We start from the raw sequence: 26,622 nt of genomic DNA, 5'->3' as shown, positions 1-26,622 counted from the left end.
CCTCCACGTGATGGTTTCTCTTCCATAAAGATACATTCTCATTTCTACATTTGGCTAACATTATTAAGAACCAGGATCATATTCTCTATTCACCTTTTCTGACTCACTACACAAACTGTTACATAAGTCCCAATCTGCTGTCATACCATATTCTAAAAACCATCTACTATGATACTTAACCACATTCTTTCTCAATCAACCATTTGCTTATATGCCCGCAAACTCCTTATGTTCACAGGTTATGGAGCTGTACTTCTTTTTACATTTCCGTAGCAGCAGTACCTAAAGCAGAAGCTGAAGGTACACAATAAATTCTTTATAAATTAAAAAAAAATCTATATTAGTCTTTTTACTGGAAAATATAGTTCAATTATCTTTTTGGATATGCATAAAATTAGTATGATTGAGCTTTTTAATCTGTTTTTCCTGACACCATCAAGCCTTGTGCCCTACCCCAAGTCTGCCCATTCTTTGGGATGGAGGGTTTTTCATTATCTTATTCAATCTTTCTACCTCTAATAGTTCAGAGGTTATACTTTTTTGCTACTTATAAAATGTATACCCTAGGTATTTCAACATGGATACTTAACCTAACAATATCTAAAACAAACCAGTATCTTTTATTCTCCTCCAAACCAGAAAATCTTTTGAAAGTTTTAATTTGGATAACCCTCTCGAAATTTACAGCCTATTATTGTTAGTATTTTAGTACTAGCCTGCATTTTTCTCCATGACAAACTGAATGCTATTGTTGTTGTTGTTGTTGTTGTTGTTGTTGTCATTTTATTCAACCGATGTATCTTTAACTCTCCAATCCTTCTTCCAACTCTCTTATTTCCTCAAAGATCATTTTTAGTCTAAAATACAGCCTTTAGAACTTCCTTTACTGAGGGTCTTTTAGAGGTTAACTCACTTCTTTTATCCATCAATATATTCTGTGCTTAGTATTGTTAGATATTGTTAAGATATTGTGCTAAGATATTGTTAGATACACCTTTATGGGTGACCCCACCTTTTCTTTTTGACTGCTTTTATAAAAAGTACTTTACTGAAATATAATTGACATAAACAGCACAAATATAAAGTTTACAATTTGGCTGATATCTGACATACATATACCACCATAAAACCATCACTGTAGTCAACGTAATAAATGTATCAATCACACATAAAAATTCCTTCATATCCCTTTGTGACCACTCTCCCACCCCTTTACACACATACTTGGGCAACCAATGACCTGCTTTTGACAACTACAGTTTAGTTTGCATTTTCTAGAGTTTTACATAAATGGAATCACACAATACATACTCATTTTTATCTGGCTTCTTTCACTCATGTTAATTATGTTAAGATTCATCTGTGTTGTATATATCAACAGATCATTCCTTTTTATGCCAAACAGTAACATGGTATGAATATATACCACAGTTTGTATATCCTTTCACCTACCTACTCATGTACATTTGGCTTCTCTGCATTTTTTGGCTAATAATTGCATATAAAGCTGCCATGAACATTAGTATTCGTACAGACATATGCTTTCACTTCTACTGGGTAAATACATAGTAATAGAATAGCTGATAGTGTATTAGGTGTATGTTTAACTTCTTTCAAACTGCTGAAGTGTTTTCAAAAGTGGATGTACTACCACATGATCCAACAATTCCACTTCTGGGTACTTACCCAAAGGAAACAAAAACACTACCTCAAAAAGATATTGTACCTCCTCATGTTCACTGCAGCATTACTTCTAATAGCCAATACATGGAAACAACCTAAGTACCCATGAATGGATGAATGAAAAATGTGATAGACAGATATAGATATATACTTCCCATTGTGTATGTGTGTATATATACAACAGAAATTACTCAGCCAAAAAAAGAAAGACATTTATAACAGGGATGGATGCTGAGGTCATTATGTTAAGTGAAATAAGACAGAGAAAGAAATGCTACATGATCTCACTTATACGTGGAATCTAAAAAACACAAACTGAACTCATAAATACAGAGAACTGATTGGTCGGGATGAGCAAGATGGGTGAAAGTGATTAGATGGTACAAACTTTCAGTTATAAAATAAATAAATCTTAGGAATGTAATGTACAGCATGGTGACCACAATTAGTAATAATGCATTGTATATTTGAAAGTTGCTAAGAGAGTCAATCTTAAAAGTTCTCACCTCAAGACAAAAAATTTATTATGTGTGGTGCTGTACAACCAGACTTATTGTGATCATTTTGCAAAACGTATAGTGAATCATTATGCTGTCTACCTAAAACTATGTATCTCAATTAAATCTCAATTATATCTCAATTAAAAAATTACTGAAAATAACTAAAAGTTTTTAAAAAGTGCAAGTACTACTTTACATTTCCATCAGTACTGTTTGTGACTTACAGTTCGGTGTCCACATCCTTGACAAACCTTGGTACAGTTATCTTTTTTTTATTTTTAGCTATTCTTGTATTGATTTCCCTAATGTAAAGATACAGAACATTGAACATCTTTTCATGTGTTTGATATCTGTATATCTTTTGTAATGAAGTGTCAACTCCAATCTTCTGCCCATACTTTTATTGGACTGTTTATTACTGAGGTTTTTAATTTTTTTATTGAAGTATAATTAACATACAATGTTGTATTAGTTTCAGATACACAATATAATGATTCAACAATTTTATACATTTCTCAGTGCTCATTATGCTTATTAGTGAGCTTTCAAAGTTGTTTCTACCTTCTACATATAAATTATTGCCAGATACATGATTTGCAAGTATTTTCTCCCAGTTTGTAGCTAATAATCATCATTTTTTGAATAGTATCTTCCAAGGAACTGAAGTTTGCAATTTTGAGGAAGTCTCATTAATTTTTTGTGTCCTTTAGTGTCATATTTTTTAAAATTGTGACTAACCCAAGGTTATAAACATTTTTTCCTATAGTTTCTTCTGGAAATTTTATGCTTTTAGGTTTTACATTTAGGTCTGTTATTCATTTTGAGTAATTTTTTTATACAGTACAAATTACGGATCTAATTATTCTAGAGCCATACATTTAGAAGACTTATCATTTCTCCACTGAATTGCTTTTGAACGTCAAAAATCAGTTGTTCACACATGTGTGGGCCTATTTCTAGACTCACCATTCTGTTCCACTGATCTATTAGTCCACTTGATCCAGTACCACACTGTCTTGATTATTGTGGCTTTGTTAAGTCTGGAAATAAAGTGTATTAGTCCTCCACCTTTGTTCTCTTTCAAGGTTGTTTTGGATCTTCTAGATAGAGCCTTTGTGTTCTCATATGAATTTTAGAATCAGTTTTTCAAATCAGGATTTTGGCTGGGATTATGTTGAATCTATTCATCAGTTTAGAAAGAACTGACAATAATATTAATTCTTCTAACACCCAAACAAGACGATTTCTCCATTTATTTAGCTCTTTGATTTCTTTCAGGAATGTTTTATAGTTTTCTGTACACAAGCTTTGCATATTTTGATGCTATTTTAAATAGGGGTTTTTTTTTTAACTTCTAGATTTCACTAAATATTCTACATAAACAATTATATTGTCTATAAATACAGTTTTGCTATTTCTTTTAGAACCTCTAATACAATATTGAATAAAAGTGTTAAGAGTGAATATTATCTTCTTTCTTCTCCAATTTTTTTAATGTCATAAAATATACACCACATAAATTTCACTATCTTAACTGTTTAGGGTACATTTCAGTGACATTAAGTAAATTCATACTGTACAACCATCACTATCATCCATCCACAGACTTTCCATCTTACAAAACTGATACTCTATATCCATTCATGATAACTCCCCATTCCCTCATCTCTGCAAGGTTCTGGCAACCACCATTCTACTTTCTCTATGATTTTGTCTATTCTAAATATCTCAGGTAAATGAATTCATATAGTATTTGTCTTTTTGTTACTGGCTTACTTTATTTAGCATAATGTCCTCAAGATTCATCCATGTTATAGTATATCAGAATTTCCTTCCTTTTCATCACCTATTGTATGTTTATATAACATTTTGCTGACCCATTCATCTACAGATGGACACTTGGGTGGCTTCTATGTTTTAGTCATTATGAATGATGCACTATGAACACAGGTGTACAAATATTTCTTCAAGACCCTGCTTTCAGTTCTTCCAAGCATACACTCAGAAGTGTAACTGCTGGATCATATGGTAATTCTTTTTTTTTTTTTTAAATGTTTATTTATTTATTTTTGAGAGGGAGAGAGCACAAGCAGGGGAGGGACAGAGAAAGAGAGGGAGACACAGAACCTGAAGCAGGCTCCAGACTGATCTGCCAGCACAGAGCCCAACGCAGGGCTCAAACTCATGAACCATGAGATCATGACCCTGAGCCGAAGTCAGATGCTTGACTGAGACACCCAGGTACCCCAGTAATTCTACCTTTAATTTCTTGAGGAAACACAATACTATTTTCACAAGAGCTATACCATTTTTTTTTAATGTTTTTATTTATTTTTGAGACAGAGTGAGACAGAGCATGGTCAGGGGAGGGGCAGAGAGAGAGGGAGACACAGAATCTGAAGCAGGCTCCAGGCTCTGAGCTGTCAGCACAGAGCCCGACACGGGGCTTGAGCTCATAGACTGTGAGATCATGACCTGAGCTGAAGTCAGACACTTAACTGACTGAGCCACGCAGGTGCCCCAAGCTATACCATTTTCATATCTATCTTTTCTCCTAATCTTAGGGAGACAGTGAGTGTTCAGTCTTTCACCATTAAGTATGATATTAGCTGTATGTTTTTCATAGATGTTCTTTATCACATTGAGGAAGTTCTCTTCTATTCCTAGCTTTGCAGAGCCTGATGCAGGGCTTGAACTCATCAACTTGAGACCTGAGTCGAGATCAAGAGTTGGACGCTTAACCGACTGAGTCACCCAGGAGCCCCTTGCTGAGACTTTTTATAAGAACTTTTTTAAATTTTTTTTTTTTTTTTTTAACATTTTTATTTATTTTTGAGACAGAGAGAGATAGAGCATGAACGGCGGGAGGGCCAGAGAGAGAGGGAGACACAGAATCGGAAGCAGGCTCCAGGCTCTGAGCTGTCAGCACAGAGCCTGATGCGGGGCTCGAACTCACGGACGGTGAGATCGTGACCCAAGCGAAGTCGGACGCTCAACCGACTGAGCCACCCAGGTGCCCCTATAAGAACTTTTTTAAATGCTTTTTCAGCATCTACTGAAATGATCAAATAGTTTTTTTGGTTTGTTAATATGATAAATTACATTCATTGGTTTTCTAAACCAAAACTGCACTCTTGGAATAAAGCCCCACTTGGTCATAATATATTTCTTCCTTAAAATTATTCTTAGATTCAACTTGCTAAAATAATGTTTAGAATTTTTGCATTTATATTCATGAGGGATATAGGGCTTAAGTTTTCTTTTATTGTAATGTCTTTTTCTGGTTTTGGTATCAGAATAACATAGGCCTCATGGACTCAATTAGGAAGCCATACTCTTCTTCAGTGTTCTGGAATATGTGTACTGGCACACAAATTATCAATTATCCCAGAGCTCAAGGGTGACCTTTTATTTCTTTTTTTCAAGTTTTTTCCTCTTTCTATTTCATTTTGGATGGCCTCCATTATCGTATGTTCAAGTTCACTTTTTCTTTTGCAACGTCTGATCTGCCATTAGTCCTACCCAGTGTAGTTTTCATCTTAGACCCTGTAGTTTTCATTACTATAAATTCAATTGTAATCTTTTTTATATCTTCCAAGTCTCTATTTAATTTTTGGAATATCAGGAATATAGTTAACTGCCTTGATGTCTTCCTCTGCTAATTCTCGAGTCAATTTAATCAGTTTTTCCCCTCATCATGGTTTGTGTTCTCCTGCTTCACTGTATGCCTGATAATCTTTGAATGCCAATGTGAACTTTTTTTGTGGTGATGGATATACTGTGTTTCTATAAACATTCTCAACCTTTGGTCTGAAACACTGGAAACTGTACTTTTGGGTCTTGTCTTTTAAATACTTTAGTCAGGATCAGACTGCATTTAGTTTAGGGTTATATACTCCCCACTCCTGAAACAGAATCTTTCTACATACTCCACCCAATGCCCATGAAGGTTTTCCAGTCTGGATAGTGGCAAGGTACTTACTATTCAAAGCCCTATGTGAGCATCAAGCACTGTTTGAATTCCATCAGATGATTCTTTCCCTGGCTCTAGGCAGCTTTCTCACATGCATGTACCAATCAGTACTGTGTTGAATACTCTGAGGGGACTGTCTTTACACCTATGGATTTCTTTCTTTTTTTTTTCTTTTTTTTCAAGTTTATTTATTTATTTTGAGAGAAAGAGAGAGAGAGCACAAGCAGGGGAGGGGCAAAGAGACGGGGAAAGAATCCTAAGCAGGCTCTGTGCTGTCAGCAGGGCTCGAACTAACAAACTATGAGATCATGACCAAAGCCAAACCCAAGTGGAATGCTTAACTGACTAAGCCACCTGGGCACCCCTTTCTCTTTTTTGTTTCTTCAACAAGAAAGCTTTCTCTTTTTTGTTATTCTATCCTACAAACTCTGGCCACCCTGGATTCCCTGGACTAAAGTTCATCTCACCTCTGGGAGTTCATTGGGTTCCCCTCCCTATAATGCAGTATGGAAATCAAACTGGAGTAATCATTGGGTTCACCTCATTTGTTTTCCATTCACTGCCTGTCCTTCATTGCTTGAAAACCACTGTTAGCTATTTTTATCCTTTTTTCCCCTTTGGTTATTTCAAGAGTGAGGTAAATCTAGTCCTTTTTATTCCAATTTCAACAAAAGCAGAAGTCCAGTACGACTGTTTTTAAGGTTTGTTTGCTTTTTTGTAATGTTCTAACATTTCCTTATAAAGTATATAATGTGTATTGGCTTTCTTTTTAAGTTTCTTGTTTGGAACTCCCTGAGGTTCCTGGAATTAATGAGTAGCATCATTCAACATTTCTTGAAATTTCTCAGTTATTATCTCCTAAACTACCACTTTGTTCCATTAAGTCTTATGAAGCTCTAATTAAATCAAAATAGGCTAATAAAATCTGAATTTCTTTTCCGAATTTCTGATTTTCTTCAATGCATTCATTTTTTCAAGAAAGATGTACTGAACACCTACTATGTGTCAGACACTGTCCTAAGCAATATAGAAACAAAAATAAGACACTAAACCTACCTGCTAGAATACTGGATATTGAAAGTGTAGAAGAAAAGGAGAGAAAGCAGACATGCACAATACATTCTGATCAAGCTGCTATGCAAGCACAGAAATACCTAATCCAGACTTTTTGGGAAGATCAGGTAAGAGTATTTCTCAGAGAAAATACACCAGCAGAGACTGAGACATAAGTAGATTACATAGTATTAATATTACAACTTTGAAAAGAAAAAATTAAATAGCTAAAATACTAATCATTTTTAAAAACACTATTCATATCTATGTCTATGAAATGTTCAAACAAAAATAACTAACTAAAAAATTATGAATTCCCAAAGTCTAATCATCATAAAGCCCTGCATGGTCTGGACTTCTCTACCTTCACCTCACATCATTTTCATCCTATCTCTCTTTGCCCCAGTCACACTAGACATTTTCAGTTCCTAATATGCCACATCATTTCCTAACTTAGAGAACTTTATTCATATTTTTTTGTGTAAAATGCCCTCAGCTTACTCCTCTGTGCCATTCACATTTCTTTTAAACTACTTCAAAGTTCAACTCAAATGACACTTTCTCAGATAAACTGTCTCTGTTGCAGACTAAGTAAAACATTCTTGTACACTTCCTTAGCACATTTCTCCCTTTAATAAAACTCGTTATACTTAAATTCTTTTTCAGTGTACGCCTTCACCAATACTTTAGAAACTCTGAGGGTAGGAATCACGACTATCTTGTTCACTGCTGCCTAGACCAAGCACATAAAATCTCAATAAATATCAGGTGGACTGACTGTACTTGACAGTTATGTATGTATGTAAGTATGTATGTATTCATTCATGCAGGTTTTATTTTTAAGTTATCTATACACCCAACATGGGGCTCAAATTTACAACCTGGAGATCAAGAGTCACATGCTCTACCAAATAAGACAGCCAGGCGCCCCTCTCTGACAGTTTTAAACTTAGTAATCAACATACTTTAGGATGAAAAGACTGGTCTCTGAAAAGAACCTCCTGACCACCTAAGATAAAGTCAATCACAGTTTTTAATGCTATCATTTTAGTTACTAATATAAGACTGGACAAATGCCTCATTTTTGGTTTCATAAATAAATCTCTGATATAGTTTTACCATTCAAAATATAAATAAAATATTTTGTAAAAAGAACTCACCAAAATATTTTTCTTATGTCGTTTCTCCTTTATATGTTTATGAGCTCCCTGGATGTTTTCAATGTGAATTAAGCAAAGTTTGCATAGATATCGGCAATTGGTATATTCTGGTGAGCGCTGAAAAGTTAAAAAATATATTTTCAGAAAACAGAGAAGTAAATTTTTGACTATATATTTGGATGACATAAATGTAAGTAACAAAAATAGGCATTAAAGGAATAAATTTTTAATAAACAAATCAGTACTTATATACCAAAAAGATAGTTGTCCTTTTCAAAACAGTCACCATAGGCGATTATACACTAATTTCAAACAACATGATAATGTAATATAGTCTTTAGAATCCAATGTAGGATAAAAAAGTCAGTCTTGTTATTTAGTCTTATTCCAATGTTGTCCCAAAAACCAGTTTCAAACTTTGTCTTTTTATTATAAAAAATAAAATCCACCCTCAAATAGGGGATTTCAAAAGAATGAACTGCAAATATGGAAGACAGTTTCAAAAGCTGAGTTCCAAAATCACTCCAATGAATCTCAATCTCATGGGAATAAATGGATACTCTCTTGAGTCAACTATTCTGAAGGGAACAATTCTGACACACAAAATTATCATAGTACTTTAGTCATACTTTATAAATCTACTCTTGAAATAATTTTTAAAAACTTAGTAATTTCAAAGGGCCTGTTATGTGCTAGGCACCATACTAGGTGTTTTCACATATAATTTGTCACTTTAATACCCCTAATAATCCAATTAGATTGGTATTATCTTCATTCTATACATGTGAAAACAAAAGCTCATACAGCTTGTAACTTTCACAAGGATACAACATTAAGTAGGAGATGCTGAATTTAAATTCATGTATATCTGAATCCAAAACCAGCTCTATCCATATTGATTACACAATGAAAAATTATAAACACACAATAAATACACATTGAATTTAAAATATTATTTCTAGTGCCTTATACTGAAATTGCAACAATGCTTAAATTTTTATCTCAGATCGATCTTCAATAGGCTGCAATTCCTGACAAAAAGATTCTCTCACCCCAAATTTACCAACAATCCTACCAGACTAAAAATAAATACAGCCATCATTTAATGACTCCGCATTTTACTGGCAAAGCAACTAAATCTCAAGAATTAAATAATCTGTCCAAGGCAACAAGCAAAAAGGAAAATTCAGTTCGATAGTCATTTCGATTTGTAGTATAAAAATCCTTTCACCATTTGCAAAGATATGGATGGAGCGAGAGTTATGCTAAGTGAAATAAGTCAGAGAAAGACAAATACCATGTGATTTCACTCATATGTAGAATTTAAGAAACAAAACAAACGAGCAAAGGGGAGAAGGGGGGGGCAAAGCAAGAAACAGATGCTTAACTACAGAGAACAAACTGGTTACCAAAAGAGAAGTGGGTAGGAGGATGGGTTAAATAGGTGATGGAAATTAAGGAGAGCACTTGTGATGAGCACCAAGTGTTGTATGGAAGTGCTGAATCACTATACTTTACACCTGACACTATCATTACACTGTATGTTAACTGGAATTTAAATAAAAACTTAAAGACAAAAAAGAAACCAAAAAAACTCTTTCAAATCTGTCCTTCTTGGGGAATGAATTAAGACCTTGCAGAGACTCCTACCTCTTAGTTTCTAACCACAACTAATACTTAACTCCCTAAATACCTTCTTAGCTCATACTATGTCAGACATTTATCTAGGAGCTGGGGAAATATAAACAAAACAAATTCTCTGTTCTCACAGTTTACATTCTAGTGTACAGAGACATGTAATAAATAAACAAATGCACAAATTAATAGGAATATGGTGTGGGAGTATTAACTACTTTTTTAAAAAAGGGTCCTCACTTAAGACTTTACTGATAAACTTAAAGGAAGTGAAGGACTAAGCTGGGTGGATATTTGATAAGGGACATGCTAAGCAGAAGGAAATGTTAATGCTAAGGCCCTGGGGCAGGAATATGCTAATATGTTTGAGAAACTGCAAAAAGCCTAGTATATGACTGGCAGAGGGGTAATTGGGGCCAGGTCACAGGGCCCCTTAAAAAGACCCTGGCTTTTATTCCAAGTGTGAGAGGAAGACACTGAAGGTTTTCAAGCAGAGAATTACAAGATCTAATCTACTTTTAAAGGGATCACTTGCCTTCTTCCTAATTCCTTCAAGAACAGAAGCAGGAAGAGCTTATTGCCATTATGAGCATACTGCAACAATCCAGAGGAGAGATGATGTTGACTTGGTTCAAGAAGAGTGGTGAATGTGGCAAGAAGGGTCGATTCAGGAGTCAAAAGCATAAATACAGAACACCTGAAGCTATGAATATTGATGAGGGAGTCATGAAATAACTTATGATACGAGTTTTTCAGTTGTAAAATATTAGCGGACAAGGACTTGTCTGGATTTTTTTATAAGAAAAATTTGTTGTAACACTGAACGGGGAGTCAGAAAGCTTGAGATGACATCTCAATTGACCTTGGATAAATCTCTAACACTGAAAACTGCTTCTATCATCTTAGAATGTAATAATAAAAATTGCTCTCCTTGGTAAATTCAATTCTACAAATAGCTGATCTTTATTTAGTGGTTACTACATACCAGGCACTATGCCAAGAACTTTACTTGTATTACTGTATTTAGCCCTCCTAACAGCCAATGAGCTGTTATTTTTTTATCAACTCTATTCTAATGATGAAGAAACTGAGGTTTAAAGAAGTTAAATAACTTATCCAATGTTACCCAACCAATAAGTGGCAGAGATAGACCCCATGACTCCGAAACCCATACACTTTAATCACTAAGCAAACTACCTCCAATTATTGGCTAACTCCTATGTGCAAGGCAATATATTAAGTACAACAGGAAATAGGACAAAAATGTTCTATCATGAAGCTTCTAGTTTCACAGGAGAAACAAATAAAAAATGTTTTAAAATTCCTTTATTATAGTTATATTTTATTTTGCCATTAAACACACACACTAATAAACCTTTTTCTGGGCATGGAAATTCTAGTCAACGATACTAGTCAACTAGTATTTCCTAGTCAACATTTAACACTCACTATGGGGAAATTTACCCTTCTGATCTAAGAGCTTGGATTCACTCCTTCTTTGGTACAGTTTAAAAATCTACATCTTTACTCCTCAATCAGATAATCTATGGGTATAGTGTGAACCAAAGGACCTTGTGAAATCAAAAGCAAGTAAAGAATATTCTTAATGGGGGCGCCTGGGTGGCTCAGTGGGTTACGTGTCCGACTTTGGCTCAGGTCATGATCTCACGGTCCATGGGTTCGAGCCCCGCGTCGGGCTCTGTGCTGACAGCTCAGAGCCTGGAGCCTGTTTCACATTCTGTGTCTCCCTCTCTCTCTGACCCTCCCCCGTTCGTGCTGTGTCTCTCTCTGTCTCAAAAATAAATAAACGTTAAAAAAAAAAATTAAAAAAAAAAAAGAATATTCTTAATGAATGTCTAAAGCTGGTAAAAAAAAAAAAAAAGGTTAACTAAGAGTACACTCTACAACTGGGGCACCTGGTTGGCTCAGCTGTGCTGACAGCTCAGCGCCTAGAGCCTGCTTCAGATTCTGTGTCTCCCTCTCTCTCTGCTCCTACTCTTCCCCTGCTCATGCTTGGTCTCTCTGTCTCTCTCAAAAATAAACAAAACATTAAAAAAAAAAGTACACTCAATTGAAAACGAGAGGTTTTGGAGGACAAAGAGGTGCCAGGAAGAAAAGAGATTACAGACATCTATGCTGGTAGTGGCACACTCATTTTATATAATTATTGCCTAAATTCAAATAAACAAATTCAAACAACAAATAATACGTCTTCCACACTTCCAAGCTTTTCTTTTACCCCAGGCCATCCTTTCCCACCACCATCAAATATCCATTCCACCCCAACTTCTTCCTTCTCCCAAGAATTGATCTTTCCTGCTTCATATCTTACCCCATCCAGTCCCCAACTTGTCTTAAAAACACATCTTTCACATTTCCTTTATATATGCCATATAATATTCACCTATATCAGCCTTCCCCAATTCACCAAGTCAATTCCTAACTACTCCTTCAGACTCCATTCCAATGTTACCTCTTTATAAAGCATTCAAGCTGGTCGCTCTTTTAAGATCCCATTTTCAAACAACAGTGTTACTATTACTGTTATTTGCTTACATGTTTTTCTCTAATCAGTAAACTCCTAGAGGAGAAGCATCATGTTTTTAAAAATGCCACACACGTCCAGTTCAACTTTTTATCACCAGATCATGGTACATGAAAAGCACTCAGTATTTATCTTAACAATACACAGATCCAGAATAGCACTAATTCCAGACTTAGGGAAAAGAAAATGATAGGAAAGAGAGGACTAAGTAAAATAGCAAATTGCAAAAGACTTCCTTCTAACTAGCTTGGGAGACTAGCTAGTACAGAACCTAAATTCTCTTCTACATTATGGGCCCCAACACCCTTAATATTCCTTTCTATTTTCAGAGGGTGACTACTCTGTCCTATTAATAACCCAGGATCGCCTTCTTCAATTTAGATATGACCTCATTTTTCTAAACTCTACAAAATTATACCATTTCTTTCTTTCCTTTCTTATTTATCAAGAATGATTACCTATTTCCTTGTATACATATTCACAAATATCCCAAATATCTATTTATGAACAGATTGATTTATGATTCTTTCCTTCAATACCTAGCAGTGTTTTTATTAAGGCTAGGAATGTTTATTTCTAGATTAAAAAATTAATTAGTACTCAGGAACAAGATACAAATGGCTACAACAGTTCCTAATACACTGGAGATACTCAGTAAATTTGGGAGAAAAAAGAGGAAAAGGTAGAAAACCAACGAAAAAGGGTTAAAGTGTAATACATCATATAGTATTTACTAATTTATTTATCATTCCAAATGGACTGTTCACTTCTAATTCATAAACTGCCACTTTCACCAATATATCCCCAGTGCCTAGCATAGTACCTAGAAAGTAACAAGCACTCCGTATCTATTGATAAGTGAATAAATCAAGGGTCAACAAACTTCTTCTGTAAAGGGACGAAGTAATACTTTGGTAAATATTTTACTTTGGTAAATATTTTGGTAAATATTTACTTTGGTAAATAATGAATATTTTATGCTTTGATAAATAATAAATATTTTATGCTTTGCAAGCTATATGCTCTCTAGAGCAACTACTCAATGCAACTCTGCCATGGTAGCATGAAAGCAGCCATAGACAATAGGTAAACAAATGGGCATGGCTGTGTACCAATAAAACTTTGTTTATAAAAACAAGGAGTAGGGGTTTTTTTAATCACAATTTAAAAAACACAAAACTCACCAACCAAAAAGCAAAAAAAAGAGGATAACCCCATAGTTTGTTGACCCCTGGAATGAGAATGAATGAAGTCAGATTCACAGATATAAGGATTTACTGAACAAAGGGAGAGAAGAAAGAAGGAAAGAGGGAAGTTAGGAAAAATGAAAGCTATCTCTGCCTTAGCAATAAAAGAAAAAAAAAAAAAGAGCTGTACTTGGCAAAGAAAAGTTATGAAACATGCATCTTCCTCCAAGCAACTAAAATGACATAGTATACTTTTTCAAGTCGAAAGATGTGATCTCTTTCTAAGCGTTCTTCTGCTTGTTTCAAGCCTAGCCTCTGCTCAGGTGTCAATGCAGATTCATCTATCACAGTAGCATTTTCTAAATAGTCCATCTCTGAAGAATTTTCTTTATTAGATTCATCATTCTTCATTTTACCTGGAAAAGGAAGCAACCACTTAGTTACCATCAGCAGAACTGAGAAATTTAAAAAAAATTTAATGGAAAACATTCAATTTCTGCACATACAGAAAAAAGATTCTTTCCTTATACATTCCTTAGTTGTACAAGTTGGTATACTTATGTAAGATTGAAGTAAGAGATATACATGGTATCAGAATTCACAAAGAAAAATCTATGTCATGGGTCAAATGCCTATCTTGTTCTTCCAACCTATCAAGAGAGACAAATCTAACTGACACTCTCTGCAGAAGGCTAACACACTATAACCATCTTGCAAAATGTCTGAAGTATGATAAAAAGCTATTTGAAGTCCCAAAGATTAATCACTAAAATCAGTTTAGTGACTTCATCAATATACACTAGCAGCCAAAATAACATACATACTCTAGACCACAAACCCACACCAAGCTCCTCCCTCTTTGCTTTCACTGAACTCATGGATATCTCTACCACATCAATATTTCTTTCTTTGCTTCCCTACCTCACAGCTACATTGCAATCTCTTCAAGGCAAAGACTGGGTGCTGTCATCTTTTCATTTTCAGCACGTAGCATTATATACCTAGCATACAGTAGGTTCCACTATCACTGTGATTTTTCTAAATACATAATGAATCATGTTATTATTCTCTTGCTTAAAATATATAAGGCTTTCAAAGAGTTCAGGATAAAGTTTAAACTCTCTAGCTTATTACATGTCATTCTTGCCTTCATGAAGGCAGTAAACAGAGTAAATACAGTAATTCCAAGTTGTAGCAAGTGTTATAAAAGGGGAAATGCAAGTAACTGAGAAGGAGACTTTAGATATGGGAGTCAGGGAAGGCTTCTCTCAGATTTTAAACCAAAACCTTCAGAAAGAGAGCTAAGTTCTCTATATCTCTAACCTTATATTCTGCCTTAAGCATCTTTCATTTCATTCATACCAAATGTGCTAGAATGGATCATTGCTACTTCAAGTCTCAATGTCCTTTATATATGTTTTTTCTTCCACCATCAAGGCCCTCCTCACTTCAACTAGTAATGTTTACCTGTCCCGCAAAATTCAGCTTGAGCTTAACCTAATTCAGAAGACAGTCTGATATTCTTTATACAGTTGACATTTGAACAATACTGGGGCTTGGGGTGCCAAAATCTGCATGTAACTTTTGACTGCCCAAAACCTTTACTATTAATAGCCTATTTTTGACCAAAAGCCTAATGATTAACAGTTGATAGACACACATTTTGCATGTTATATATACTATATATTTTATTCTTACAGTAAGGTAAGCTAGAAAAAAAAACTGTTATTAAAAAAATCATAAGAGAAAATAGATTTACAGTACCATACTATATTTACTAAAAAAAAAAAAAAAAATCAGGGGTGCCTGGCTGGCTCAGTCAGTAGAGCATGTGACTCTTGATCTTGAGATTATAAACTGAGCCCCATGCTGAGTGTAGTGATACTTTTAAAAAAATGAAAATATTAAAAAAAAAATTTTAAGCTTATTTTTATTTATTCTGAGAAAGAAAAGGAGAAAGAGCACAAGAGAGGGAGGAGCAGAGAGAGAGAGAGAGAGAGAGAGAGAGAGAGAGAGAGAGAATCCCAACCAGGCTCCACACTGTAAGCACAGAGCCCAACCCGGGGCTCCATCCCACGAACGATGAGATCATGACCTGAGCCAAAATCAAGAGTCAGACACTTAACCAACTGAGCCACCCAGGTGCCCCCAAAAATAATATATTTTTTTAATTAAAAAAAAATCCATATAAGTGGACCTGTGCAATTCAAACCTGTGTTGTTCAATTATACAACTGTATTCTCGTAACACTCTCTATTGTTTCACATTTGCATAATAATGTAATTTGTATTCATTTCTCTATCTCCTACTTCACATGATAGATTCCTTGATGCTAATGACTAGGTATTATTTAAATTTGTACTTTCAGATTTTAATACCTAGACCAGAGAAGACACATAATAAAAGTGTACTGAACAAATAAATTTGGATGTATCTAAAAACACTACTTAAAGTAAACGTTCATGGACAACAGATCTCTCCATTCTGCCCTCAAAAGCCAACTGCATGCCGTCTATAAGAACCATGACAGTCAATTCTACCTTTTGATAACACGAATTTTCTAAACAAAGAAGAAATGATAGGCCTTTGGAAATGAAGTGTTTCCTACCACAAGGACACAGAAGTCTCTAGAGTCAGGTGGCAAACTCTTAAGATGTTATTAGAAGGATTCAAACATAAGAATTATGTTAGGTTGGCTAATTAATTCTTAAATTATTGTCAGGGAAAGACTGATGCACAATAAGTAATTTGCAATTGTATCCTAGTATTTAGAAAAATAATTTAGCTTTTTAGTAACGATTTTATGATGGTAATGTAAAATAAAAGGTAAAATTCTAGTTTTATTTCTACATTTCATGATAAAGAACAGTAGTAAGAATATTCTAACCTTTTTCTCTTTTCTATATGTACAATTTGCCAAGCACTACAAGGCAACATCAGCAACTCTTGTAAAACTGTCATTTCTGCCAATATAAATAATTACAGAAAGTTACGTACCTTCTTTAAAAATCAGAAATAAATTATTTATTTTTCTAAAATCAACATGAATATAAAATAACATCTGGCAGAAGTTCCCAAATTTCTTCCATCAAACTCCAGTTCTGTGAGATGTTAATACTATCCCAAAACAACAAGAGTTCAAAACAGGTATTCAAACAAAAACTTCTACATGAATGTTCATAGCAGCACTATTCACAACAGTCAAATGTGGAAATGACCCAAATGTCCAATCACTGATAAACAAAATGTGGCATATCCGCACAGTGGAATATTATTCAACTGTCTTAGCTCAGGTTGTCATAACAAAATACCATAGACTTAACAGGGATTTATTTTCTCACAGTTCTAGAGGCTGGAAAGCCCAACATCAAGGTGCCAGCAGGTTTGGTGTCTAATTAGAGCTCTCTCCTTGGATTGCAAACAGTTGCTTTCTTGCTGTGTCCTCACAAGGCCATTCCTTGGTTCATGCATACAATGAGACAGATGCCTCTATTCCTCTTCTTATAAGGCTTCAATCCCATTGTATTAGGAACCCACCCTTATGACCTCATTTAATCTTAATTACCTACTAAAAGCTCTTATCTCCAAATGCAATCATACCAGGAGTTGAGACTTCAGCATACAAAATTTAAGGGGACACAATTCAGTCTATAGCATCAGCCTTAAAAAGGAAAAGTCCTGGGGGGTGCCTGGGGGGCTCAGTCAGTTAAGCATCCTACTACTCTTGATTTCAGCTCAGGTCACCACCATGATTTCATGGTCATGAGATCGAGTTCCACATCTGGCTCTGCACTGGGTGTGGAGCCTGGTAGAGATTCTCTCCCTCTGCCCCTCTCCCCTGCTTTTCCATGCTCGCTCTCTCTCTCTAAAAAAAAAGGAAAGTACTGATATATATAAACACAAATGAACCTTGAAAACACGATGCTTAATGAAGGAGCCAGACATACAAAACAACATACGTGATTCCATTTCTATGAAACATCCAGAAAAGGGTAAATATATAGAAACAGAAAGCTTAGTATTAGTGATTGTCAGAAGATGACAGGAGGAGGGCAAAAGGATGTGAATCTTAATGAGTAGAGTGCTTCCTTTTGGGGTGATGAAAAAGTTCTGCAATTAGACAGTGGTGATGGTTGTACAACACTATAAATGTACTTAATGTCACTAAATTATATACTTTTAAATGGTTAAGACAGTAGTTATCATATGACTCAGAACTCTACTTCAACATATATATCAAGGAGAAATGAATACACACACCCACACAGAAATTTTTAAATAAATGTTCCAAAAAAATGTTAATTGCAGGGTTATTTATACTAGGCAAAAGATGGAAACAATTCAATGATCTATCAGCTGATAAAAGGATAAGTAAAACATGGTATAGCCATAAAATGGAATATTATTCAGCAATAAAAAGGAGTAAGGTACTAGTACATGCTACAACATGTATGAATCTTGAAAACATTCTGCTAAGTGTAAAAAGCCAGACACAAAAGGCCACATGTTGTATGATTCCCTTTATATAAAACAGGGAAACCTATAGAGACAGAAAGTAGATTACTGGCTGGCAACGTCTAGGAGGAGGGAGTAATGAGTAAGTGACTTCTAATGGGTACAGTTTCTTTTGGGGGTGATAAAAATTTTCAGGAATTAGACAGTGGCTATATCTACACAACTCTATGAATATAGTGCTAAAAACCCCTAAACTGTATGTTTTTAAATGAGACATTTTGGCATGTGAACTGTATCTCAATAAAATTATTATATAAAAAGGTAAATAAGAAAAATTTTAAATATGACAAATAGTAATAAAGACTATGGAGAAAGGCACCTGGGCATCTGACTCCTGGTTTCAGCTCAGGTTATGATCTCACAGTTCATGAGTTCGAGCCGAGTCAGGCTCTGAGGGGCTGGTGCAGAGCCTGCTTGGGATCCTCTCTCTTCCTCCCTCTCTACCCCTCCCTCACTCACACTCTCTCTTAAAATAAATAAATGAACTTAAAAAAAAAAAAATAAGACTACTGAGAACAATTAAAAAGAGTAAAGACTGTAAATTTTAGATAAGTGACCCAGCAAAACCCTCAATGAAAAGGTGAAGGAGGTAAGGGAGCAAGCCATGTGGACATCTCAGGGAAGAATGTTCCAAGCAAAGGAAAAGCAAATGTGAAGACCATTCTCCATATTTGAGGAAATGCAAGGAAACCATGCAGTTGGAGCAGAGAAGGGGAGAGGGAAAAAATGTAGAATGAAAGCACAGAAGTGGAACAGTAGCATAGATCACAGTAGCACGGATCACATAGGGCCTCACAGGTCACTGCAAGGATGCTAACTATTACTCTAACGTATAGGAAACTAGTAAAACATTTTGAAGAGTAGTAACATGACCTGAATAATTTTAAAAGGATTATTCTGGCTGTGTAAAAAGTAAAATGAAGGGTGGTATAAATGAAAGTAAGGAAATGAGTTGGGTTATCCTGCTCAAAAGCATATCTTACTCAGGAGCTTTTTAAAAATCCAGCATCTTGGAGCCCGTGAGTGGCTCAGTCGGTTAAGCATCCAAATCTTGGTTTTGGCCCAGGTCATTATCTCACAATTTCTTGAGTTCAAGCCCCATGTAAGTCTCTGTGCTGGCAGCATGAAGTCTGCTTGGGATTCTCTCTCTGCCTCTTTCTTCCCACCCTTCTCACTTGCACTGTCTTGTCTGTCTCTCTCAAAATAAATAAACTTGAAAAAAAAATTTTAAATACTAAAAGGAGACCTGGGTGGCTTAGCTGGTTAAGAGTCTCATGGTTAAGAGCTCATGCCATGAATTCTCGGTTGGTGAGTTCGAGCCCCACATCAGGCTGTCTGCTGTCAGCACGGAGCCCACTTCAGATCCTCTGCCTCCCTCTCTCTCTAACTCTCCCGTTTGTGCTCTTTCAAAAATAAACATAAAATAATAAAAATTAATATTAAAAAATAATCCTATGGTCGCCTGTATGGGTCAGTCTATTCAACATCTAACTCTTGATTTTGGCTCAGGTCATGATCCCATGGTTGTGGGACTGAGTCCTGTCTCAGGCTTAGCAAGGGCTCAGCGCTGAACATGGAGCCTGCTTAAGATTCTCTCTCTCTCCTGTTGTCCCTCTTCCTTGCTTGTGATCTCTCTCAAATAAAAATAAATAAATAAATCTTTAATTTAGATTTTTCACTAACTCAAGTGGCCAAACCATTATAAGTGATCTTTAAGCAACTTCAAGCATTCACAGGGGCACCTGGGTGGCTCAGCTGGTTATCAGAGCCTGCTTAGGATCCTCTGTCTCCCTCTCTCTCTGTCCTAGCCCTGCTCACATCCTTGCTCTCTCAAAAATAAATACATTTCAAAGAAAAAATCATTGGGGTGCCTCAGTGGCTCAGTTGGTTAAGCATCTGGCATCAGCTCAGGTCATAATCTAGTAGCTAGTGAGTTTGAACCCCACACTGGGCTCTCTGCTGTCAGCTCCTGTCTTAGTATCATCTGTCTCACTCTCTGCTCCTCCCCGCCGGCGCTCTCTCAAAAATAAACATTAAAAAAAAAAATCATTCATGAGGCTCCTGGGTGGCTTAAATAGTTGAGTGACTTCAGCTCAGGTCATGATCTCACAGTTAATGTGTTCAAGCCTCTGTGCTGACAGCTGGAGACCGGAGCCTGCTTCGGATTCTGTGTCTCCCTCTCTCTCTGCCTCTCCCCTACTCATGCTCTATCTCTCTCGAAAATAAACAAACATTTAAAAAAAATTTTTTTAATCATTCATTGGGGCGCCTGGGCGACTCAGTTGATTAAGCATCTGACTCAGTTATAACTCAGGTCATGATTGCATTAGTTTCATTGGGTTTGAACCCCACAATGGGTTTTGTGCTGATGGTGCAGAGCCTACTTGGGATTCTCTCTCTTCTCCCTTTCCCTTTGCCCCTCCCCAGCTCATGCTGTCTCTGTCTAAATAATAAACTTAAAAATTTTTAATACAAAAAACAAATTAAAAAAAATTATTCACATGTTATCATGTTCAGATTTGCTTATCTAAACATTATCAGTAGTGTTATTTATTTGATACTATCTTTAAATTGACTTGCTTTTTTTGACCTTCTCCTAAAGCGTATCTTTAAAATTATGAAGTTGGTATTTTTCTTATGCATATAAAAATACGTCTATTAAAATTTAAAAAAAAAAAGTCTGTCAACATACTATCACCAGAAATAAAAAGAAACTATTTCTAAACTCTTTACCAGAGGTTCTCAAAGTGTGAAATAGCTTTCTTTTGTTATTCATATACCAAGAAAAGGTTTTATCCAACTAGCCACAGAAACATGAGGAAAAAAGATTGGTAAGAAAAATCCATTAAGTTAAACAGAATCAGGATTACTCAAAAGACATAGACAACATTTATAAGCAACTAATTAAAACTAAGATCAAAATCCCAAAATAAAATGAATTTTATACCAATAGCTCAAGCAACTTCCAAGGGTCCTAACCAATCTGTGCTTCCATTCTTGTTCCTGTCAAAAAATTTGCTGCACTGCAGCCAAAAAGATTAAAAATATGTATCTGTATCTGATCATGGCACTACCTTACTTAAAATTCTTTAGTGTTTTCCAAAACACTCATAATAAAGTCCAAACTGCCTATCATGTCCTAAAAGGTCCTTCATTCTCCAATTGTTCTAAGACTTTTCAGCTGCATCATTTGCTACTTTTCCCCTCAATTCTGTTCCAGTCATACTCAATCTCAGTCATACTCTCAGTCTCACATTTATGTCCTACATTTTCTCAATCTAAAATCTAAATCCCTCAATTAAATCATGTACTCTCTCAACTCTTAAGTTTTTGGCACTGAACTAAACCACCACTTTATCTGTATCACCCCCCCATCAAACTAGAAGCTTCCTTGAGGTCTGGGGCTGTATTTTTTGGGTTTTTCATTGTAAATATATGCTTGGCATATAAAAGGAACTCAATACATACATGTTTGTTGAATGAATGAGTTACATATTACCAGGACCACTTAAAAAGTGTTTGTGTGTGTACACATGCACATACCTACATACTGGACTATAGGAGCCACTAATTTCTATTTGCACAGGCTTTTTACCCACCTCAATAAATGTAAACGTTCTTTTTTAGCTTAAAAGGCCATATTATTTGGGCACCTGGGCGGCTCAGTTGGTTAAGCATCTTACTCTTGATTTCAGCTCAGGTCATAATCTGATGGTTTTGAGATCAAGCCCTGTGTCAGGCTCTGCACTGAGTGCAGGGCCTGCTTGGGATTCTCTCTCTCTCTCTCTCTCTCTTTCTGCCCCTCCTCTGCTCACACACGCACACTCTTTCTCTCCCTCTCAAAATAAACAAACATTTTTAAAAAGCCGTATTATTAATGTCCTTCTTGTAATTAAAGTAGTTAAAATCAAACTGGTGATAATCTAAACACTATTAACATAGGAAAAATCTCTCCAAAAATGTGACCCTGGGATAATCTAATTTGTACTTACTCAAATCATCTGATATGTCTTCAATTCCCGAAGCACTATCATCAGAATCACCAGTATTATCTGTACATGCTTGTTGCTTCTGAGATCGTGGTGAGTTTTCCAAAGCAGATTTTTCTCCCTCTACGACATCAATATTCACTTTGTCCAGAGAAGTAAAGGAACTTGGAATTTTTCTTCCAATCTGCTGTAATTCTATCTGTCGCATGTTTTCTTTAAACGGTAAACTGGGTGCCTTCTCTGGTTCTGTTAGCGAACCAGGGACCTTTTCTGATTTCATCTGAGCAATGGGTACTTTTTCTGTTTTCCTCTGTGAACTAAGTGCCTTTTCTGCTGCTATTGCCTGGGAGCTGGATGTCTTTTCTGTTTTCACTGGTGAATTAGATGACTTTGGTGACTTTTCTGCTTTTGCCTGTGAAACAGGTACCTTCTCTGCTTTTACCGGTGAATTAGGTGATTTTTTTGTTTTGCAATGACTTTGATCTCGAAGGACTAATCCCAAATCTTTAGGACTTGCTACGTTGGCAGCATTTACTTTACATGATTTAACTTCTGTCTTTTCTATACAAATATCATTTTGCTTATTTTTTTTACTACTATTCCTATTTGGAGAGCTGGTCCCAATTTCTTTTATGGATTTATCATTTCTAGCTTTCAAAGTTTGATTAGATATAACTTTAACTGCTTTGCTTTCTTCAGAAAGAGCCCAAGCATTCTTCTTTGGTTCATGATTTTCATTTTTAGAGGTCTTAGACTCTTCCATTATTTGAAAACCTGCTTCTTCCCAATTGTGATACTGTAAAATGGCAGATTTCTAGTAGTTGAATTGCTTCAAGTCCAGATTAGGCAAACAAACTATTGGATTGGAAAAAAAAAAAAATCTGTTATTTAAAACACAAAAGCCACTTTTTTTAAATTGGTGAGACTTTCAAAATTTGTTCTTAAAACTAAAGAAATAGTAAAAAATTAAAAACTCTGAAAACCATATGAGGAGTTAAAACCCACTTAGTAAATAACAACCAAATGCTCATAAAGAAGGTTGTAATGTAATTATAGCAATATGACATCAAAACAATTTTAGAAGTAAAATTTGTTTTACATTACTCAATAAGAATTTCAACTAAAAGGGAAATAAAACCTGCAATTGATATACCACAATTAACATAAAAGGAAATGGAACAAAGAAAACACAAAAATCCTAATCTAGGGGAGCCTGGCTGGCTCAACCAATGGAGCATTTGACTCTTGGGGTCGTGAGTTCAAGTCCCACATGGTGTATACAGATTACTTAAATAAACAAAGCTTTTAAAAAAAGAATCCAAATTTATAGGCAATATAGGGAATCAGTTTATAGAGGCCCAAATTGTAAGATTTTGCCTACATGACTTTCCTACTAAACACTACCTATTTATACTGCTAACCTACTTCAAACTTGATTTTCTAAAGATGGGGAAATAATGTCAACAGACTTTCTCCACCTCTAAAGTATAAAGGAGTTTAAATTAATTTTTCTGAGATTAAAAAATTTAAAAACAGGAACACAGAATTAAAAAATGATAGTAATATTTATATGATATAATGGTGGGTACATGACATCATACATTATACAAAATCGATAGAATATATACCATTAAAAGTGAACCCTAACATAAACTATGGACTTTGGGTGATAGTGACATGTCAATGTAGGTTCACTGACATAACAAATATACCACCCTGGGATGATGATAGGGAGGCTATTCCTGTATTGGGGAAGGGAGTTTATGAGCCTTCTGTATTTTCTGGTCAATTCTGCTATAAAAATTTAAACTGCTATATAAAAATGAATGTTTAAAAAAGAAAGATGATAGAATACTAAAATCAGTCAGAACTCATCTTGTTCTAAAATATAATAGAAACAATTATACATTTACCACTGAGCACAAACTACAAACAAATTAAAATGCTGCATTTTGTTAAGTTATTTCTATATTAGAAATACCCTGTATACTGTATTTTACAGAAATAAGAATTTTTTTTTACTGTTCACTTTGCCCTGTATGCCTTAAATTCAGATCTATGCTTCTAAACAGATAACTAATATGAATAAAAATTAAAGTCAGCTAAAACAAAATGTAAGTGGCATCTTTGATTTTACTTAATTTATTAAACTACAAATCTGGGCAAATGAACACCTCTAATCATATAACCATACATCATATAAATGCAAAAAAATTGCCTAAAATAAAAAGTCCAAACACCAAGTCATATCCTCCCAACTATCTATTTATACCAAAACCTATGTCCAAATTAAAGAAACTAAACTTACCTAGCTATGTCTCCACCACAACATCTTACTCAACGTGCACCTAAGTTTTATAATTCCTATTGTAGTAAAGCAGTATGTATCCTCTGCCTTGATCTCTGTCCAGATTGACATTCTCTTTTATTTAAAACAAAAACAAAAACAAAAACAATTAGATTCTTCTTTCTAAATTATTTTATGGACACCTGGGTGCCTCAGTCATTTAAGCATCCAACTCTTGGTTTTCGTTTGGTTTTTGCAGTTTCATGGGTTTGAGCCCTACACATCGGGCTCTGTGCTGGCAGCATGGAGTTTGCTTGGGATTCTCTCTCTCTCTCTGTCCCTAACTAAATAAATATATATATTTAGTTAAATAAATATAAACTAAACTATTTATTTAGTTTATAAATAAATAAACTAAAAAAATAATTTTATAAAGTAACTTTTTCAAATTATAAAATTTAAGCCAAAAAAAAACTTTAAGCCAAAACCATCCTAGATTTTCACCATTAATGTCTTCTGTGACTAATATTATTTTCTAGTAAAAAGCTGTAGCACTCTTAGCTATAAAAGAATGTTTATATTCCTGGTTTTTGGATATTTGAATTTATTAAATTTATACATTCTGCTCTCAATATTCTTCATAAGGTGTTTCACATAAATGTCAAAACAGTTACCAAATATGACTATATCTAAATTCTTGTAGAAACTACTGCACATTCTTAATTTTAAAAATAAAAATGGATTCTATTTCTAAAAGATTAGTTTTACCTTATCCAGAAACCAAAATATTTTAAATTTTCTAATTCTATTCTATGATGATGACTCTAATAATTTTGTAGATGTCCTCTCCCTGACAAAAGCCATAATACAACAAACACCTGATTGAGCCACATTGATCCACAATTCCATTTATGAAACTTTTTAGAGGAGCGCCTGGGAGGCTCAGTTGGTTTAGCGTAGGACTCTTGATTTTGACTCACGTCATGATTTCACTGTTCGTGGGTTTGAGCCCCATGTTGGGCTCCATGCTGGTGGCACAGAGCCTGCTTAGGAGGATTCCCTCCCTCTTTCTCTGCCCCTCCCCTGCTTGCACTCTCTCTCTCAAAAATAAACAAACTTAAAAAAAAACTTTTAAAGAATTTTTTTTTTAATGTTTATTCATTTTTGAGAGAGACAGAGCATGAGTGGGGTAGGGGCAGAGAGAGAGGAAGACACAGAATCTGAAGCAGGCTCCAGGCTCTGAGCTGTCAGCACAGAGTCCGACATAGGATCCAAACCCACGAACCGTGAGATCATGACCTGAGCCAAATTTGAACATTTAACCAACTGAGCCACCCAGGCCCCAACAAAACTTTCTAGATACACTATTCTTCCACCTAAAAAAAACTCTACAAATCAGGGTGCCTGGGTGGCTCAGTCGGTTGAGCGTCTGACTTCGGCTCAGGTCATGATCTCAAAGTTCATGGGTTCGAGCCCCGCATGGGGCTCTGTGCTGACAATTCAGAGCCTGGATCCTGCTTCAGATTCTGCCTCTCCCTCTCTCTCTGCCCCTCCCCCGCTTGTTCTCTCTCCCTCTCTCTCTTAAAAAAAATAAACATTAAAAATTAAAAAAAACTCTATAAATCAAGTTTGTATACACAAATTAAAGCTACAAACATTTAAAAAATTAATGTACTTAATATAGATAAATGCTAGTTCAAGACTCAGGAAATTGCTACATTTCACTTTGATTAATTCGGTTCATGTAACTAAAAGTACATTTAAATTTTTAACAGGAACATGTTATTAAAAACAAGCTTTACTTAATTTCTAATCTTCCTCATCTTCTTATAAGAGTAACAGATGTCCTATTCAAAAAAAAAAAAAAAAGCATGGTAATATTATATAGCAAAATTCCTATTTTAAGCTATCAACAGTATAAATTTTTCCCAAAAAAGTTGTAATTTCTAGAAATGAAGTTCTCTCTGAGGAGGTTAAGATTTTGAAAATAAGGTTCACTGCTTCCCACTGCACACTCATAGCAAAATTGGTTGAACAAAATAAAAATGTCAGACCTATGTTCTAGTTCCTGGCTACATTTCTCCAATGTAGTAAA

General features: G+C 35.1%; 1 protein-coding gene across 13 annotated transcripts in view; it reads right to left on the bottom strand.

The window, feature by feature from the left end:
* Positions 1–26,622, bottom strand: part of TUT4 (terminal uridylyl transferase 4) — a 136,473-nt gene that overhangs the window by 85,312 nt on the left and 24,539 nt on the right. For 12 of the 13 annotated variants that reach the window (XM_019449278.2, XM_019449276.2, XM_019449283.2 and 9 more), the window contains exons 2-5: positions 24,549–24,662; positions 22,244–23,095; positions 13,989–14,152; positions 8,370–8,486 (exon numbers count right to left, since the gene is read on the bottom strand). In XM_019449278.2, the coding sequence (XP_019304823.2) occupies positions 8,370–8,486; positions 13,989–14,152; positions 22,244–23,003 (1,041 nt within the window). In that variant the 5' untranslated portion in view covers positions 23,004–23,095; positions 24,549–24,662. The remainder of the gene's footprint in view (positions 1–8,369; positions 8,487–13,988; positions 14,153–22,243; positions 23,096–24,548; positions 24,663–26,622) is intronic. The other variant, XM_019449274.2, reaches the window with a different exon arrangement.

Source organism: Panthera pardus, unplaced genomic scaffold, assembly GCF_024362965.1.
Source record: "Panthera pardus isolate Hobbes unplaced genomic scaffold, ASM2436296v1 HiC_scaffold_11, whole genome shotgun sequence".
NCBI classification, from domain to species: Eukaryota; Metazoa; Chordata; class Mammalia; order Carnivora; family Felidae; genus Panthera; species Panthera pardus.
Note: the sequence above shows the minus strand (reverse complement) of the source record. Positions and strands in the feature narration are given on the sequence as shown.